General features: G+C 36.8%; 1 protein-coding gene across 1 annotated transcript in view; it reads right to left on the bottom strand.

The window, feature by feature from the left end:
• Positions 1–17,701, bottom strand: part of LOC134965658 (indolethylamine N-methyltransferase-like) — a 101,732-nt gene extending 84,031 nt beyond the window's left edge. Inside the window, exon 1 of the mRNA XM_063941990.1 lies at positions 17,551–17,701. Coding sequence (XP_063798060.1) covers positions 17,551–17,701 — 151 coding nt within the window. The remainder of the gene's footprint in view (positions 1–17,550) is intronic.
• Positions 17,702–19,692: the final 1,991 nt, after the last annotated feature.

Genomic DNA, 19,692 nt, shown 5'->3' with positions numbered 1-19,692 from the left:
CTGTGAAACCTCTGCTGTGGTATACAACTTGAGATGCCCATGTAATAAAAATTATATAGGGAAAACCAAAAGACCTCGGAAGAAAAGACTCCTTGAACACCTGGGAAGTATAAGAAATGCGAAAAGGGATAAAGAACTGATGAAGACACTTACACCAGTGACTCGTCATTTCCTAAGATATCACCAAGGCATTTCTAGAGGGCTGACAGCTTTTGGAATTAAGAAAATCACCTTGATCATTAGAGGAGGAGACATAGATCGGGAGCTCCTCAAACAAGAAACTAGGTTGATTTTCCTAATGGATACCCTGACACCAATAGGACTAAATGAAGAGAATAATTATACATATTTTCTATGATTCAGGAACTGTTTAATAGCCTATACACAACCATCATACATCTAAGATGTTCTCAGGCCTATACATTATTAGTAATGGACTTAAATATATATTTTTAATCTATACTCAGGATCTCTCTCTCGCATTTTGCATATCATTTATATATACCAAGGATGATGCGAAAATAAATACACTTGGAGGATTTTAAAAAGAGATCAATAGCATCTGTAATCAATCTTATTTTTTTGTTTTTCACCTCACTTTAGTGTGTTGTATTCACCATCACTGTTATGTTTTATTTCACCTTAGATCATATACACGATTTTGGACTGATGAGGTTGTTACATACGATTACACTTCTCACTGTTACTCTCATTTTGAAGGGAAAGAATTTCTCTAGAGATATGAGAGATCAATTCTGTACACTATTTATATTTTTCAGGATCCACTATTTGTCCCTTATCAGGGAACACTCACTTTATATCTTTATCTTATTTCATGAATCACATATTTCTTATTAACTACTTATTCACACATCTTGACGGGAAGAAATAAATAAATAATATTAAACTAAAATGTATATGGTTCTTTCTTAGAGATCTATATGATCCAATAATAATGATCTTCCTACCAACTACTTCCTGTTCATCACTTCACATTCGCACCCCCCCCCCTTTTTTTTGGATATTCTGTGGATTATGTTTTAATTTAATTTACCTTAGTCCAAGGATATTACTCCCTATATAATTAGGGTACTATATAACTATAAAAACAATCACATATGAAACGATTACTTCAAGTGTATTTTGATTTCATAATTTAACCCATAGAGCCATGAGTATGGAAGGTTGTTTTCTGACTCCACTGATATCATTAGGGAATTATCATATTTCATAAATAATTATACCTATTCAATATCCCGGGTATATTTGTATATTTCTGTTCACGTTATGATTAATTTAAATATAACGTTGGGTATACATATTTATTCACTTGATGAATTTGTTCCTGAACAGATCCTGACTCAATTATTCAATTATTTTTTGTGTTTTATTAATTATATTATAAAAACATAGAGAAGTGTCTGGATTTTATATAAAAAAATATTTGAGAAATATCCAATTATTGGTTCATTAATTTGGTTTATATATGCCAATATGAGACCAAATATTTATAAGATAAGTATTAATGAAGAATAAATATGACAATTATAGATTTATTAATAAGTTCGGTCCATGTATAGAGGTAACGAATATAAGATCAAGATAATTATAAAAATAAAAATAAATGTTTGATATAGACTATTAACATGAAGAATTTCAGTGCCTAACAAATATACTAATTACATGCAAACATTAAGGCGGAGGTTTCTATTACAGATAGGTATTTGGATAGTCCAGCCTGAATCTAGTCTATCAGACTTAAGATAGACTGAGACTACCTGAGATGATGTCACGGGAAAACCCAGTGAGGGCCGATCACGTGATCGGAGTGTCAGCAGATGAGGTGGCAACATGCTATGGGTAATTTTGAAACAGTTAATCCCATTGGCGGACCGCGGCAATTGCCGGTATTTAAGGGTGAACCAGGAAACAATCTGGTTCTGCCTCTGATGAAGCGAACAGCGAAGCGTGCGTCAGGCTAGCTGCGCACGTTAGGTAGTCACCGGACCATGTATATTCAGATAGAATAGGACAGTTATCTCAGTTGAAAGTGCTCTAACCCCGGCAAGCTGCAGGAAACATAGGAGGAAATAATTAGATGTTATACTGTGTATGTGAGAGTGCTGAGTGTGGAGAATTGTATCAAACAGTGTTCACAAGGCTATTTTTCAAAGCCTTAAGATGTATAGTACCTGATTAATTTACATACGTGTTTAGACTAGAAAGCATCTGGTCGTGTACTTTAACCCCTGCAAGTCGTCGGGGATTATAGGAAAGAAGTAGTGGAACTAGATGCCAAATATCTCACTGTGCAAAAAATACACTGGGCAAAGTGAACTGTATTAAATAAATGTCTATAAGGCTGTATAATAAAGCTGAATAAACGCACAGCATCAGACATTAAATTACATCTAATAGACGTATGAGCCCGTATCAGTGAATTATATAAAAAACATCTATAAGGCTGCACAATAAAGCCTGAATATGTCCACTATCAGACACTCGATATATGTATGAGCCTATATCAGCAGCTATTAAATAACACTGAATGTGTGAAACCCTGCTGAGTAATAAGGAATCATAGGGTGCCTTATATGTCCAGACCCCAGGTGTGAGATTTAAATAATACTATATATACATTTTTTCGGTTCAGTAAAATATAGAAATGAACCATGTATAAATCAGCTTATTAACTCACACCTGGACAAGATCCCTGGTAAGGGATTACTGGTTATTTCACTGCCAGTAATCATTTGTTTAATTCAAATGATACTACATTACAACTGGGACAATGTGTGTTTATTATTTGTGGCAATTCAAAGGCTTGATATTATCAGAGCCTAATCTTTGAATTAACAACAGCCGTTTCTCTTTAAGTGTATACATTTGTTTCCTTATGCACGTATGTTGCCATTTCAGTGGACACAATATGGCTCATGAAACTTAGAGAAACACACAGGTGTTACTGAGATCTTATAAATAGAGTCTGTACATTACTCTGAGAAATAAGTGAATATATAACACATATCTTTGTTTGATCACTTTATTGTTTATTGTATATTATCTCAGCACTACACACAGCCAGTTATTATAACTATATTATTACTACATCAGATATGATGACATCGGGTAATCCTGCCTGAATAATCCTATATTTACAATCCTGGGAGGGATTTGAACATTTTTGGAAACTTTCAACTATCTATAAATTTCGATAGCAAGATATAAGCCAATCCGGTGACATCCAGTGCGCAGCATTTTCATTTTTAATCACGATTTTCTACCTATTTACACCTTTCTCTATTTTTTCTTAATATTCGCTGGTTTTAATACATATCATAATAAAAGTTATATTTTATATAAAATTGCGTGCACCACCACAGGGCATTTCGAACCCTTTCCCTTTTCTTTTGTTGCCTATTTACTGTGCCTGTGGTAGCACCCCCCAAATACTTTGGAACAACACTAACATGAATTGGATAACAAAAATGGGGGTCACTCTCTTAATCCATAACCTGTGCGACTAGCATTATATCAATTTGTCCTTTCTAGTGGTTTATTCCACAAATTCTTTGACCAGTCTGCACGGTTGATTGGAATGACATTATATGTCAGTAATTATTATTGATAAATTATTAAGAGAGGGGGTAAAATCCCTTCCTCCTTTACCAGATTGTAACCTGATTTACAGCCTTTGTAAAATTACAGATAATTTGATCACTATAAGCAATTGTGTCTAATATGGCGAGCTTTAGCCTGAGCCGTGAACTCAATGATAGACAAGCTAGACTAAAAACTAACACGGAAACTTTAATTGAGAAGGAGATGGCAATTGCAGATACATCACAAGGCGATTGGATGAATGACCTATTCCAACTCAAGCAAACCCTGATAAAACAAACTAAGACTTTCTGGAATAAACTGACATTTGAGAATTACATTAAATTGGCCATAACACCAAGAGGCCTAAGACCCAGAGTCTTTCCTGCATTTGAACTTGCAACAGAAACCCTTAAGAATGAGTGGGAGAAGACATTAACAACCTGCTCTCTAAACCTCATTAACATCCTAATTAAACATGACGATCTGATGTTGGAAAAATATACCCAAGAAATCTCAACCCTTGGAGATAAATTAAAGAATTATGAAAATCTGGAAAAATTCCAAACAACATATGATAAATATAAACAAGAGATTGAGGGAATTGAGAAGGAAATCATTAGCTGGAAAAAGAATAAAATACAAAGAGACAAAAATGATTTCCTTACACAAAATATTTATAAATGGACACAACCAAGACAAAAACCAGTGACAGAACGTAATACTGGTTATTCAACATCAGAGGTAGAGTCATCAGAGAATGAATCCCCACAAGATCAACTGCTCTCTCGAAGACAACCCAGAGGTTTTTTAGGGGCTACACCCAGAGAAATCAGGGAAACTATAGGACAAGGTTCAAGAGGATCAGTAGGGGAAAGAAAAAGAAAGAAGGGACCCAAAGAATGGAAGGACGATTACCGAGATTCCAGATGGTACAGGAGGTAGACACTGTAGACTCTCTTAGGATTATCAATTTGATGGAAAGAACACTTACTCCCCCACAAATAGAGGTACTCAATAAGGGTCTCTCCTTTTCTCCCACCCAATCCTTTGATAGGTTTAACATGGAGAAGGACCTCAATCTCTTTGCTCGCAAATTACTTTGAAAATTTTTTTTTGAGGAAATCAGAATAGAGAGAATTGGGAATCATTCCCCAAGAATTAACCCATGAAGATTCTGAAGCATTATCTATTTTAGAAGAAGTTGAAGGAATCCAACCTCATGCAGAAGGATCGACACAACAGAGTCTCAAAATGGAAACTGTACCTAATAGACCTGAGATTGTTTTAAAGAAAAAATCTTCCTTCTCTCCTGACTTCCACATTTGTCCACCAGTGAAAGTATTTGTGGACCTGGTAAGCCAGGATCTAGATAAACTGGAAGAATCTAAAGGAAAGAGAAGATACCAACAGAATTTAAACATCGAACAGAGGAAGGCTCTCAGAGAAATACAACAATGGAAGGATACGATCATAAAGCCCTCTGATAAAGGGGGCAATGTTGTACTCTAGCCACGTGAAAAATACATACAAGAAATTAAGAGACAATTAGGGGACAGACTCTGTTATAAGAAACTTACCTTCAATCCAACACAGGACTATCAAGAGATTTACAATAAAACAATTCAGAGAGCAAAAGATAGTGGTGTTATTTCTAAAAGAGATTTTGATTTCCTACAAACTGAGAACCCAAAGGTACCTACCCTATATCTTCTCCCTAAGATTCATAAGGATGAGGTCAACCCACCAGGTAGACCCATCATATCAGGGATAGGTAGTTTGACTGAGAAGGCGAGTTAATATCTGGATTCACATTTGAGGTAATATGTCATCGGATTACCCTCGTACACAAGAGATACTCTTGACGTCCTTAGTAAGATCCAACATGTAATATTCAATCCGGGTACATGGTTGATAACCTGTGACGTCGAAAGTCTATACACGAGTATCAAGCATGAGTTCGGGATCCATGCGGTTCAATATTTTTTGAACATGAATCAAACAAGTGATTTCAATAATTTTTTGATCACACTTCTACGATTTGTTTTGACCAAAAATTATTTTGTCTGCAATGGTGACTTCTACCTACAGGTACAGGGGACTGCGATGGGGACTACGTGTGCCCCCACGTATGCTAACCTGTACATGGGGTGGTGGGAGAGGGACATCGTGTTTTGTGAGGAGAACGATCCATATACTGTCCACATACACATGTGGATGAGATATATAGATGATCTCCTCATAATCTGGGGAGGTGACAAACCAACCTTTGAGAAGTTTATTCGTAAGCTCAACTGAAACAAACTCAATCTGAAATTGACGTACGAGATGGATGAGAAGAGGATAAACTTCCTTGATGTTACACTGACCCTAGAAGAGGATGGCCACATTTCCTCAGATCTATTTCATAATAAAACCGCAACAAACAGTATACTACATCATGAGAGCTCCCACCACCCGTCAGTGATTAAAGGACTACCGAAAGGGGAGTTCTTACGTATGAAGAGGAATTGCTCTGAAAAGGACACCTTCCAACTGAGGGCTCAGCAGTTGGGCGACAGACTCAGATCCCGTGTATATAGTAGGAGATCAACCAAACGGGCCTATCAGGAAACCAAAACATACACTAGGGATCAGCTACTTATACCCAAGATCAAAAAGAAGGAAGAGGAGAAAGTTAGATTTATCGGCACATTCTGCCAGGAGTGGCAGGATGTCCGGGGGATTCTACAGAAACACTACCAAATTCTCTGTACTGACCCTGATTTGGAAACCATTCTGGGGGAGGACATTGCGGTTAATTGGAGGAGGTCTAAAAATCTTAGGGACATATTAGTCCAAAGCCATCTGGAAACCGTTAAAAAATCATTGTATAATAAAATAGGATCTAGCAAATGCGGCTCATGCAAAGCCTGTTCCATTATGGTTAATACAACGGAATACACTGATAAATTTAACAGGGTCTGGCAAATCGGAGAATACATTAACTGTGAAACCTCTGCTGTGGTATACAACTTGAGATGCCCATGTAATAAAAATTATATAGGGAAAACCAAAAGACCTCTTAAGAAAACACCTGAGAAGTATAAGAAAAGCGAAAAGGGATAAAGAACTGATGAAGACACTTACACCAGTGGCTCGTCTTTTCCTAAGATATCACCAAGGCATTTCTAGAGGGCTGACAGCTTTTGGAATGAAGAAAATCACCCTGAACATTAGAGGAGGAGACATAGATCGGGAGCTCCTCAAACAAGAAACTAGGTTGATTTTCCTAATGGATACCATGACACCAATAGGACTAAATGAAGAGAATAATTATACATCTTTTCTATGATTTAGGAACTGTTTAATATCCTATACACAACCATCATACAGCTAAGATGTTCTCAGGCCTATACATTATTAGTAATGGACTTAAATATATATTTTTAATCTATACTCAGGATCTCTCTCTCGCATTTTGCATATAATTTATATATACCAAGGATGATGTGAAAATAAATACATTTGGAGGATTTTAAAAAGAGATCAATAGCATCTGTAATCAATCTTATTTTTTGTTTTTCACCTCACTTTAGTGTGTTGTATTCACCATCACTGTTATGTTTTAATTCACCTTAGATTATATTCACGATTTTGGACTAATGAGGTTGTTACATACGATTACACTTCTCACTGTTACTCTCATTTTGAAGGGAAATAATTTCTCTAGAGATATGAGAGATCAATTCTGTACACTATTTATATTTTTCAGGATCCACTATTTGTCCCTTATCAGGGAACACTCACTTTATATCTTTATCTTATTTCATGAATCACATATTTCTTATTAACTACTTATTCACACATCTTGACGGGAAGAAATAAATAAATAATAGTAAACTAAAATGTATATGGTTCTTTCTTAGAGATCTATATGATCCAATAATAATGATCTTCCTACCAACCACTTCCTGTTCATCACTTCACATTCGCATTCCCCCCCCCCTTTTTTTGGGGGGATATCCTGTGGATTATGTTTTAATTTAATTTACCTTAGTCCAAGGATATTACTCCCTATATAATTAGGGTACTATATAACTGTAAAAACAATCACATATGAAATGATTACTTCAAGTGTATTTTGATTTCATAATTGAACCCATAGAGCCATGAGTATGGAAGGTTGTTTTCTGACGCCACTGATATCATTAAGGAATTATCATATTTCATAAATAATTATACCTATTCAATATCCCGGGTATATTTGTATATTTCTGTTCACGTTATAATTAATTTAAATATAACGTTGGATATACATATTTATTCACTTGATGAATTTGTTCCTGAACAGATCCTGACTCAATTATTCAATTATTTTTTGTGTTTTATTAATTATATTATAAAAACATAGAGAAGTGTCTGGATTTTATATAAAAAATATTTGAGAAATATCCGATTATTGGTTCATTAATTTGGTATATATATGCCAATATGAGACCAAATATTTATAAGATAAGTATTAATGAAGAATAAATATGACAATTATAGATTTATTAATAAGTTCGGTCCATGTATAGAGGTAACGAATATAAGATCAAGATAATGATAAAAATAAAAATAAATGTTTGATATAGACTATTAACATGAAGAATTTCAGTGCCTAACAAATATACTAATTACATGCAAACATTAAGATGGAGGTTTCTATTACAGATAGGTATTTGGATAGTCCAGCCTGAATCTAGTCTATCAGACTTAAGATCGACTGAGACTACCTGAGATGATGTCACGGGAAAACCCAGTGAGGGCCGATCACGTGATCGGAGTGTCAGCAGATGAGGTGGCAACATGCTATGGGTAATTTTGAAACAGTTAATCCCATTGGCGGACCGCGGCAATTGCCGGTATTTAAGGGTGAACAAGGAAACAATCTGGTTCTGCCTCTGATGAAGCGAACAGCGAAGCGTGCGTCAGGCTAGCTGCGCACGTTAGGTAGTCGACGGACCATGTATATTCAGATAGAATAGGACAGTTATCTCAGTTGAAAGTGCTCTAACGCCGGCGAGCTGCGGGAAACATAGGAGGAAATAATTAGATGTTATACTGTGTATGTGAGAGTGCTGAGTGTGGAGAATTGTATCAAACAGTGTTCACAAGGTTATTTATCAAAGCCTAAAGATGTATAGTACCTGATTAATTTACATACGTGTTTAGACTAGAAAGCATCTGGTCGTGTACTTTAACCCCTGCAAGTCGTCGGGGATTGTAGGAATGAAGTAGTGGAACTAGATGCCAAATATCTCACTGTGCAAAAAATACACTGGGCATAGTGAACTGTATTAAATAAATGTCTATAAGGCTGTATAATAAAGCTGAATAAACGTACAGTATCAGACATTAAATGACATCTAATAGACGTATGAGCCCGTATCAGTGAATTATATTAAAAACATCTATAAGGCTGCACAATAAAGCCTGAATATGTCCACTATCAGACACTCGATATATGTATGAGCCTATATCAGCAGCTATTAAATAACACTGAATGTGTGAAACCCTGCTGAGTAATAAGGAATCATAGGGTGCCTTATATGTCCAGACCCCAGGTGTGAGATTTAAATAATACTATATATACATTTTTTCGGTTCAGTAAAATATAGAAATGAACCATGTATAAATCATCTTATTAACTCACACCTGGACAAGATCCCTGGTAAGGGATTACTGGTTATTTCACTTCCAGTAATCATTTGTTTAATTCAAATGATACTACATTACAACTGGGACAATGTGTGTTTATTATTTGTGGCAATTCAAAGGCTTGATATTATCAGAGCCTAATCTTTGAATTAACAACAGCCGTTTCTCTTTAAGTGTATACATTTGTTTACTTATGCTCGTATGTTGCCATTTCAGTGGACACAATATGGCTCATGAAACTTAGAGAAACACACAGGTGTTACTGAGATCTTATAAATAGAGTCTGTACATTACTCTGAGAAATAACTGAATATATAACACATATCTTTGTTTGATCACTTTATTGTTTATTGTATATTATCTCAGCACTACACACAGCCAGTTATTATAACTATATTATTACTACATCAGATATGATGACATCGGGTAATCCTGCCTGAATAATCCTATATTTACAATCCTGGGAGGGATTTGAACATTTTTGGAAACTTTCAACTATCTATAAATTTCGATAGCAAGATATAAGCCAATCCGGTGACATCCAGTGCGCAGCATTTTCATTTTTAATCACGATTTTCTACCTATTTACACCTTTCTCTATTTCTTCTTAATATTCGCTGGTTTTAATACATATCATAATAAAAGTTATATTTTATATAAAATTGCGTGCACCACCATAGGGCATTTCGAACCCTTTCCCTTTTTTTTGTTGCCTATTAACTGTGCCTGTGGTAGCACCCCCCAAATACTTTGGAACAACACTAACATGAATTGGATAACAAAAATGGGGTCACTCTCTAAATCCTTAACCTGTGCGACTAGCATTATAGCAATTTGTCCTTTCTAGTGGTTTATTCCACAAATTCTTTGACCAGTCTGCACGGTTGATTGGAATGACATTATATGTCAGTAATTATTATTGATACATTTTTAAGAGACGGGTTAAAATCCCTTCCTCCTTTACCAGATTGTAACCTGATTTACAGCCTTTGTAAAATTACAGATAATTTGATCACTATAAGCAATTGTGTCTAATATGGCAAGCTTTAGCCTGAGCCGTGAACTCAATGATAGACAAGCTAGACTAAAAACTAACACGGAAACTTTAATTGAGAAGGAGATGGCAATTGCAGATACATCGCAAGGCGATTGGATGAATGACCTATTCCAACTCAAGCAAACCCTGATAAAACAAACTAAAACTTTCTGGAATAAACTTACATTTGAGAATTACATTAAATTGGCCATAACACCAAGAGGCCTAAGACCCCGAGTCTTTCCTGCATTTGAACTTGCAACAGAAACCCTTAAGAATGAGTGGGAGAAGACATTAACAACCTGCTCTCTAAACCTCATTAACATCCTAATTAAACATGACGATCTGATATTGGAAAAATATACCCAAGAAATCTCAACCCTTGGAGATAAATTAAAGAATTATGAAAATCTGGAAAAATTCCAAACAACATATGATAAATATAAACAAGAGATTGAGGGAATTGAGAAGGAAATCATTAGCCGGAAAAAGAATAAAATACGAAGAGACAAAAATGATTTCCTTACACAAAATATTTATAAATGGACACATACAAGACAAAAACCAGTGACAGTAACATCAGAGGTAGAGTCATCAGAGAATGAATCCCCACAAGATCAACTGCTCTCTCGAAGACAACCCAGAGGTTTTTTAGGGGCTATACCCAGAGAAATCAGGGAAACTATAGGACAAGGTTCAAGAGGATCAGAAGGGGAAAGAAAAAGAAAGAAGAGACCCAAAGAATGGAAGGACGATTACAGAGATTCCAGACGGTACAGGAGGTAGACACTGTAGACTCTCTTAGGATTATCAATTTGACGGAAAGAACACTTACTCCCCCACAAATAGAGGTACTCAATAAGGGTCTCTCCTTTTCTCCCACCCAGTCCTTTGATAGGTTTAACATGGAGAAGGACCTCAATCTCTTTGCTCGCAAATTACTTTTAAATTTTTTTTTTGAGGAAATCAGAATAGAGAGAATTGGGAATCATTCCCCAAGAATTAACCCATGAAGATTCTGAAGCATTATCTATTTTAGAAGAAGTTGAAGGAATCCAACCTCATGCAGAAGGATCGACACAACAGAGTCTCAAAATGGAAACTGTACCTAATAGACCAGAGATTGTTTTAAAGAAAAAATCTTCCTTCTCTCCTGACTTCCACATTTGTCCACCAGTGAAAGTATTTGTGAACCTGGTAAGCCAGGATCTAGATAAACTGGAAGAATCTAAAGGAAAGAGAAGATACCAACAGAATTTAAAAATCGAACAGAGGAAGGCTCTCAGAGAAATACAACAATGGAAGGATACGATCATAAAGCCCTCTGATAAAGGGGGCAATGTTGTGCTCTAGCCACGTGAAAAATACATACAAGAAATTAAAAGACAATTAATGGACAGACTCTGTTATAAGAAACTTACCTTCAATCCAAAACAGGACTATCAAGAGATTTACAATAAAACAATTCAGAGAGCAAAAGATAGTGGTGTTATTTCTAAAAGAGATTTTGATTTCCTACAAACTGAGAACCCAAAGGTACATACCCTATATCTTCTCCCTAAGATTCATAAGGATGAGGTCAACCCACCAGGTAGACCCATCGTATCAGGGATAGGTAGTTTGACTGAGAAGGCGAGTGAATATCTGGATTCACATTTGAGGTAATATGTCATCGGATTACCCTCGTACACAAGAGATACTCTTGACGTCCTTAGTAAGATCCAAGATGTAATATTCAATCCGGGTACATGGTTGATAACCTGTGACGTCGAAAGTCTATACACGAGTATCAAGCATGAGTTCGGGATCCATGCGGTTCAATATTTTTTGAACATGAATCAAACAAGTGATTTCAATAATTTTTTGATCACACTTCTACGATTTGTTTTGACCAAAAATTATTTTGTCTGCAATGGTGACTTCTACCTACAGGTACTGGGGACTGCGATGGGAACTACGTGTGCCCCCACGTACGCTAACCTGTACCTGTGGTGGTGGGAGAGGGACATCGTGTTTTGTGAGGAGAACGATCCATATACTGTCCACATACACATGTGGATGAGATATATAGATGATCTCCTCATAATCTGGGGAGGTGACAAACCAACCTTTGAGAAGTTTATTCGTAAGCTCAACTGAAACAAACTCAATCTGAAATTGACGTACGAGATGGATGAGAAGAATATAAACTTCCTTGATGTTACACTGACCCTAGAAGAGGATGGCCACATTTCCTCAGATCTATTTCATAATAAAACCGCAACAAACAGTATACTACATCATGAGAGCTCCCACCACCCGTCAGTGATTAAAGGACTACCGAAAGGGGAGTTCTTACGTATGAAGAGGAATTGCTCTGAAAAGGACACCTTCCAACTGAGGGCTCAGCAGTTGGGCGACAGACTCAGATCCCATGTATATAGTAGGAGATCAACCAAATGGGCCTATCAGGAAACCAAAACATACACTAGGGATCAGCTACTTATACCCAAGATCAAAAAGAAGGAAGAGGAGAAAGTTAGATTTATCGGCACATTCTGCCAGGAGTGGCAGGATGTCCGGGGGATTCTACAGAAACACTACCAAATTCTCTGTACTGACCCTGATTTGGAAACCATTCTGGGGGAGGACATTGCGGTTAATTGGAGGAGGTCTAAAAATCTTAGGGACATATTAGTCCAAAGCCATCTGGAAACCGTTAAAAAATCATTGCATAATAAAAAAGGATCTAGCAAATGCGGCTCATGCAAAGCCTGTTCCATTATGGTTAATACAATGGAATACACTGATAAATTTAACAGGGTCTGGCAAATCGGAGAATACATTAACTGTGAAACCTCTGCTGTAGTATACAACTTGAGATGCCCATGTAATAAGAATTATATAGGGAAAACCAAAAGACCTCTGAAGAAAAGACTCCTTGAACACCTGAGAAGTATAAGAAAAGCGAAAAGGGATAAAGAACTGATGAAGACACTTACACCAGTGGCTCGTCATTACCTAAGATATCACCAAGGCATTTCTAGAGGGCTGACAGCTTTTGGAATGAAGAAAATCACCTTGAACATTAGAGGAGGAGACATAGATTGGGAGCTCCTCAAACAAGAAACTAGGTTGATTTTCCTAATGATACACAACCATCATACATCTAAGATGTTCTCAGGCCTATACATTATTAGTAATGGACTTAAATATATATTTTTAATCTATACTCAGGATCTCTCTCTCGCATTTTGCATATTATTTATATATACCAAGGATGATGTGAAAATAAATACACTTGGAGGATTTTAAAAAGAGATCAATAGCATCTTTAATCAATCTTATTTTTTGTTTTTCACCTCACTTTAGTGTGTTGTATTCACCATCACTGTTATGTTTTAATTCACCTTAGATTATATTCACGATTTTGGACTGATGAGGTTGTTACATACGATTACTCTTCTCACTGTTACTCTCATTTTGAAGGGAAATAATTTCTCTAGAGAAATGAGAGATCAATTCTGTACACTATTTATATTTTTCAGGATCCACTATTTGTCCCTTATCAGGGAACACTCACTTTATATCTTTATCTTATTTCATGAATCACATATTTCTTATTAACTACTTATTCACACATCTTGACGGGAAGAAATAAATAAATAATAGTAAACTAAAATGTATATGGTTCTTTCTTAGAGATCTATATGATCCAATAATAATGATCTTCCTACCAACCACTTCCTGTTCATCACTTCACATTCGCATTCCCCCCCTTTTTTTTTGGATATCCTGTGGATTATGTTTTAATTTAATTTACCTTAGTCCAAGGATATTACTCCCTATATAATTAGGGTACTATATATCTGTAAAAACAATCACATATGAAATGATTACTTCAAGTGTATTTTGATTTCATAATTGAACCCATAGAGCCATGAGTATGAAAGGTTGTTTTCTGACGCCACTGATATCATTAGGGAATTATCATATTTCATAAATAATTATACCTATTCAATATCACGGGTATATTTGTATATTTCTGTTCACGTTATAATTAATTTAAATATAACGTTGGGTATACATATTTATTCACTTGATGAATTTGTTCCTGAACAGATCCTGACTCAATTATTCAATTATTTTTTGTGTTTTATTAATTATATTATAAAAACATAGAGAAGTGTCTGGATTTTATATAAAAAATATTTGAGAAATATCTGATTATTGGTTCATTAATTTGGTTTATATATGCCAATATGAGACCAAATATTTATAAGATAAGTATTAATGAAGAATAAATATGACAATTATAGATTTATTAATAAGTTCAGTCCATGTTTAGAGGTAACGAAAATAAGATCAAGATAATGATAAAAATAAAAATAAATGTTTGATATAGACTATTAACATGAAGAATTTCAGTGCCTAACAAATATACTAATTACATGCAAACATTAAGATGGAGGTTTCTATTACAGATAGGTATTTGGGAAGTCCAGCCTGAATCTAGTCTATCAGACTTAAGATCGACTGAGACTACCTGAGATGATGTCACGAGAAAACCCAGTGAGGGCCAATCACGTGATCGGAGTGTCAGCAGATGAGGTGGCAACATGCTATGGGTAATTTTGAAACAGTTAATCCCATTGGCGGACCGCGGCAATTGCCGGTATTTAAGGGTGAACCAGGAAACAATCTGGTTCTGCCTCTGATGAAGCGACCAGCGAAGCGTGCGTCAGGCTAGCTGCGCACGTTAGGTAGTCACCGGACCATGTATATTCAGATAGAATAGGACTGTTATCTAAGTTGAAAGTGCACTAACCCCGGCAAGCTGCAGGAAACATAGGAGGAAATAATTAGATGTTATACTGTGTATGTGAGAGTGCTGAGTGTGGAGAATTGTATCAAACAGTGTTCACAAGGCTATTTATCAAAGCCTAAAGATGTATAGTACCTGATTAATTTACATACGTGTTTAGACTAGAAAGCATCTGGTCGTGTACTTTAACCCCTGCAAGTCGTCGGGGATTATAGGAAAGAAGTAGTGGAACTAGATGCCAAATATCTCACTGTGCAAAAAATACACTGGGCATAGTGAACTGTATTAAATAAATGTCTATAAGGCTGTATAATAAAGCTGAATAAACGCACAGCATCAGACATTAAATGACATCTAATAGAAGTATGAGCCCGTATCAGTTAAATATATAAAAATCATCTATAAGGCTGCACAATAAAGCCTGAATATGTCCACTATCAGACACTCGATATATGTATGAGCCTATATCAGCAGCTATTAAATAACACTGAATGTGTGAAACCCTGCTGAGTAATAAGGAATCATAGGGTGCCTTATATGTCCAGACCCTAAGGTGTGAGATTTAAATAATACTATATATACATTTTTTCGGTTCAGTAAAATATAGAAATGAACCATGTATAAATCATCTTATTAACTCACACCTGGACAAGATCCCTGGTAAGGGATTACTGGTTATTTCACTGCCAGTAATCATTTGTTTCATTCAAATGATACTACATTACAACTGGGACAATGTGTGTTTATTATTTGTGGCAATTCAAAGGCTTGATATTATCAGAGCCTAATCTTTGAATTAACAACAGCCGTTTCTCTTTAAGTGGATACATTTGTTTCCTTATGCTCGTATGTTGCCATTTCAGTGGACACAATATGGCTCATGAAACTTAGAGAAACACACAGGTGTTAAGGGCCCTATTCACTGGCCGTCCCACCGCCGAGCTGCCCGACGGCGGATACGGCCGACGAGCGACCCGGCGGCGGGCGGGCAGTGACGGGGGGAGTGAAGTTTCTTCACTCCCCCCGTCACGCGGCTGCATTGAAGTGCAGGCAAATATGGACGAGATCGTCCATATTGGCCTGCATGCACAGCCGACGGGAGACCAGCGATGAACGAGCGCGGGGCCGCGCATCGTTCATCGCAGGAGTCTCCACACTGAAAGATATGAACGAGTTCTCGTTCATTTATGAACGAGATCCTTCATATCTTTCAAAAAATCGCCCAGTGTGTAGGGCCCTTTACTGAGATCTTATAAATAGAGTCTGTATATTGGCCCTCATTCCGAGTTGATCGGTCGCAAGGCGAATTTAGCAGAGTTACACACGCTAAGCCTACGCCTACTGGGAGTGTATCTTAGCATCCTAAAATTGCGACCGATGTATTCGCATTATTGCGATCAAAAACTACTTAGCAGTTTTAGAGTAGCTCCACACTTACTCTGCCTGTGCGATCAGTTCAGTGCTTGTCGTTCCTGGATTGACGTCACAAACACACCCAGCGTTCGCTCAGACACTCCCCCGTTTCTCCGGCCACTCCTGCGTTTTTTCCGGAAACGGTAGCGTTTTCATCCACACGCCCCTAAAACGCCGTGTTTCCGCCCAGTAACACCCATTTCCTGTCAATCACACTACGATCGCCGGAGCGAAGAAAAAGCCGTGAGTAAAAATCCTATCTTCATAGCAAAGTTACTTGGCGCAGTCGCAGTGCGAATATTGCGCATGCACACTAAGCGAAATTTCACTGCGATGCGATGAAAAATAACGAGCGATCAACTCGGAATGAGGGCCATTACTCTGAGAAATAAGTGAATATATAACACATATCTTTGTTTGATCACTTTATTGTTTATTGTATATTATCTCAGCACTACACACAGCCAGTTATTATAACTATATTATCACTACATCAGATATGATGACATCTGGTAATCCTGCCTGAATAATCCTATATTTACAATCCTGGGAGGGATTTGAAAAATTTTGGAAACTTTCAACTATCTATAAATTTCGATAGCAAGATATAAGCCAATCCGGTGACATCCAGTGCGCAGCATTTTCATTTTTAATCACGATTTTCTACCTATTTACACCTTTCTCTATTTTTTCTTAATATTCGCTGGTTTTAATACATATCATAATAAAAGTTATATTTTATATAAAATTGTGTGCACCACCATAGGGCATTTCGAACCCTTTCCCTTTCCTTTTGTTGCCTATTTACTGTGCCTGTGGTAGCACCCCCCAAATACTTTGGAACAACACTAACGTGAATTGGATAACAAAAATGGGGGTCACTCTCTAAATCCATAACCTGTGCGACTAGCATTATAGCAATAAATTCCCCAACACACAATCATGTACATGCAATCACTCACACTAAGGTAAGTTGGTCAGTATAGTATACACACGGTCAGTATAATATACATACCCTCACTGAATGCACGGTGTAAACATTCCATTGGAAATTTAATTGAATCGTCTCCAAAGGCCATGTCTGGTTTGTTAGATAAATATGTTTCCAGATGTTCTCTAGAATCAAAGCCGTGTACAGGATAGAATTTCTGGGTGCTGGAATCCATCTTGTATTACTGTGTCACAGGCTGTCTGACGCTCATGTCTATTAATTTACTGGCTCAGGAATTCTGTTTATATTCACCAGGATACAGTTATTTATATTCATCAGTAACCAGGATATCAGTGTTATCACATGATGGGGTATCAGCCTCAGGAGCTGTCATGGGAATGCAGGTGACAGTGTGATCATCTCCTAAAGCAAAATAAATCATCATACTAATTATTTTTCAATTTATATTTAAATCTTGTAAAATATTTAAGCAATTTAATTAAAATGTTTCTAGTGCAAACACATACTGTATACAGACATTGGGCCTATCATAGTGGAATTAAAATTCTAAGCCATAGTCATTTGTTTGAAAAAAATAAAATAAAGTTTATACAGTGAAAGTAGAATACTAATAATAATAGATAAATGCCAACCAGGATATAATTGTGAGAGAGAGTGGAAGCAGGTGGGGAATACGAAAAGAAGAAAAAGGGAAAAAGGGAAGTTAGATGAAAAAAGAAAATAGAAATAGAAAAAAAAAGAGTAAGTGCATATTCAAATAATATAATAGAAATAATACCTAAGAGATCACAGTGATGATAATTATAGTCCTTCAAATCTTTCCACTTGTTAGAGTAGTTATCAATAAACCTTAATTATGTTTCTCAGCAGTCTTTGTTATGAGTGAAGAGAAGTGAGTCCCATGCTGTTTTGGCAACCATGTATTTTGCTTTTTTGATTAGTATATTACAGTACCCCCTCTTGCATAAAACCTAGGCCAAGTCCTTGCTTTGCATTTTAAAGATGAGATCGTTGGAGCAATTTCTCCATAATCTTATAAACTCACCCTTCCGGACATTTTGTATTGGTGGTGGAAAGTGATGTCTTTTGTAGTGAAGAAGGCTGTTGTTACAGTTGGCTTCCTATATAGGTGAGAAAAGAAATTTCCCTCTTCATAAATATGTCAAAGTCGAAAACATTATACCCACATGCATCACGTACAAACACCACACAGAGTGGCCTCCGTGCGTGTGCTTGTTCTGCCGTACGTGCGCATGCCCGCATGTTGCGTATATTGGCTCACGAAGTCCTGCGTATTAACGCGTGGTATGAGTAAATATGGTAGCATACGCATTCGCACGGAAAAGCCACAAAGACATAACTGACATTTCATCCACATAGTGCATAATTTACACATAGTCTTCACGCACTACACCAGCAAGTTACATTTGCTTCAGAGGTATAACAACAGAGGGATTCAACTTTACAGGATATGAGGGGACAGAATTAGGTTAGGATGTAGTGTTTGGTATCCAGTTGTACAGTATTTCAAGGGCAATATTCCGATGGGATTTTGCAGAAAGTAGCACGCCCCTGCGCATAGATATGCGCAGGAATATATTAATAATATCACACTGTATTTACTGTACTCTCTATATGCGGCAGGAACCCAGTGGAGGATATCTGCTAGTGCACCTGGACCAGGCATCGCCCACCTATTCAAACCGACCTATGACCCCTCATGTACTGTAAATGACCAGTCCTTTGACCAATGAAAGAAGAGATTACAGTTTCCTTTGTTTCATGCTTTGGACCATTCTATAAAAGCCAAGCCTCCTGGCCAGTCTCAGTCTATTCTCTGAAGGTCATCTTTCCAGGATCCGGATCCGGGTGGCGCCGGCGAACAAATGTATGTATCATTGGTTGTAGCTTCTTTTCTCTTGTATTGTTGTATTTCTCTGTGAACCCCTTTTTAAGGAAATATTTGTTGCTGCGTTGGACCACAACATAACATATACAATTGGTGTCGCATTCCTTTCCTGTTAGGGGTTTTAAAGTGTATTCCGCCAGACACGTGTAGCTACTTTGTGCTTACAACATGTCGGCGTGCTTACGCAACGTGTACGCATTTCATAGAGGTTTCACACACATACTTAGCGGTTGCAGCGGCCTGAACATTTGTGTATTTAAGGTATTGCTTTTTCTTCCTGTAAGTTAAACTAACTT

The sequence above is a fragment of the Pseudophryne corroboree genome, chromosome 10 (genome assembly GCF_028390025.1).
Source record: "Pseudophryne corroboree isolate aPseCor3 chromosome 10, aPseCor3.hap2, whole genome shotgun sequence".
In the NCBI taxonomy this organism is placed as follows: domain Eukaryota; kingdom Metazoa; phylum Chordata; class Amphibia; order Anura; family Myobatrachidae; genus Pseudophryne; species Pseudophryne corroboree.
Note: the sequence above shows the minus strand (reverse complement) of the source record. Positions and strands in the feature narration are given on the sequence as shown.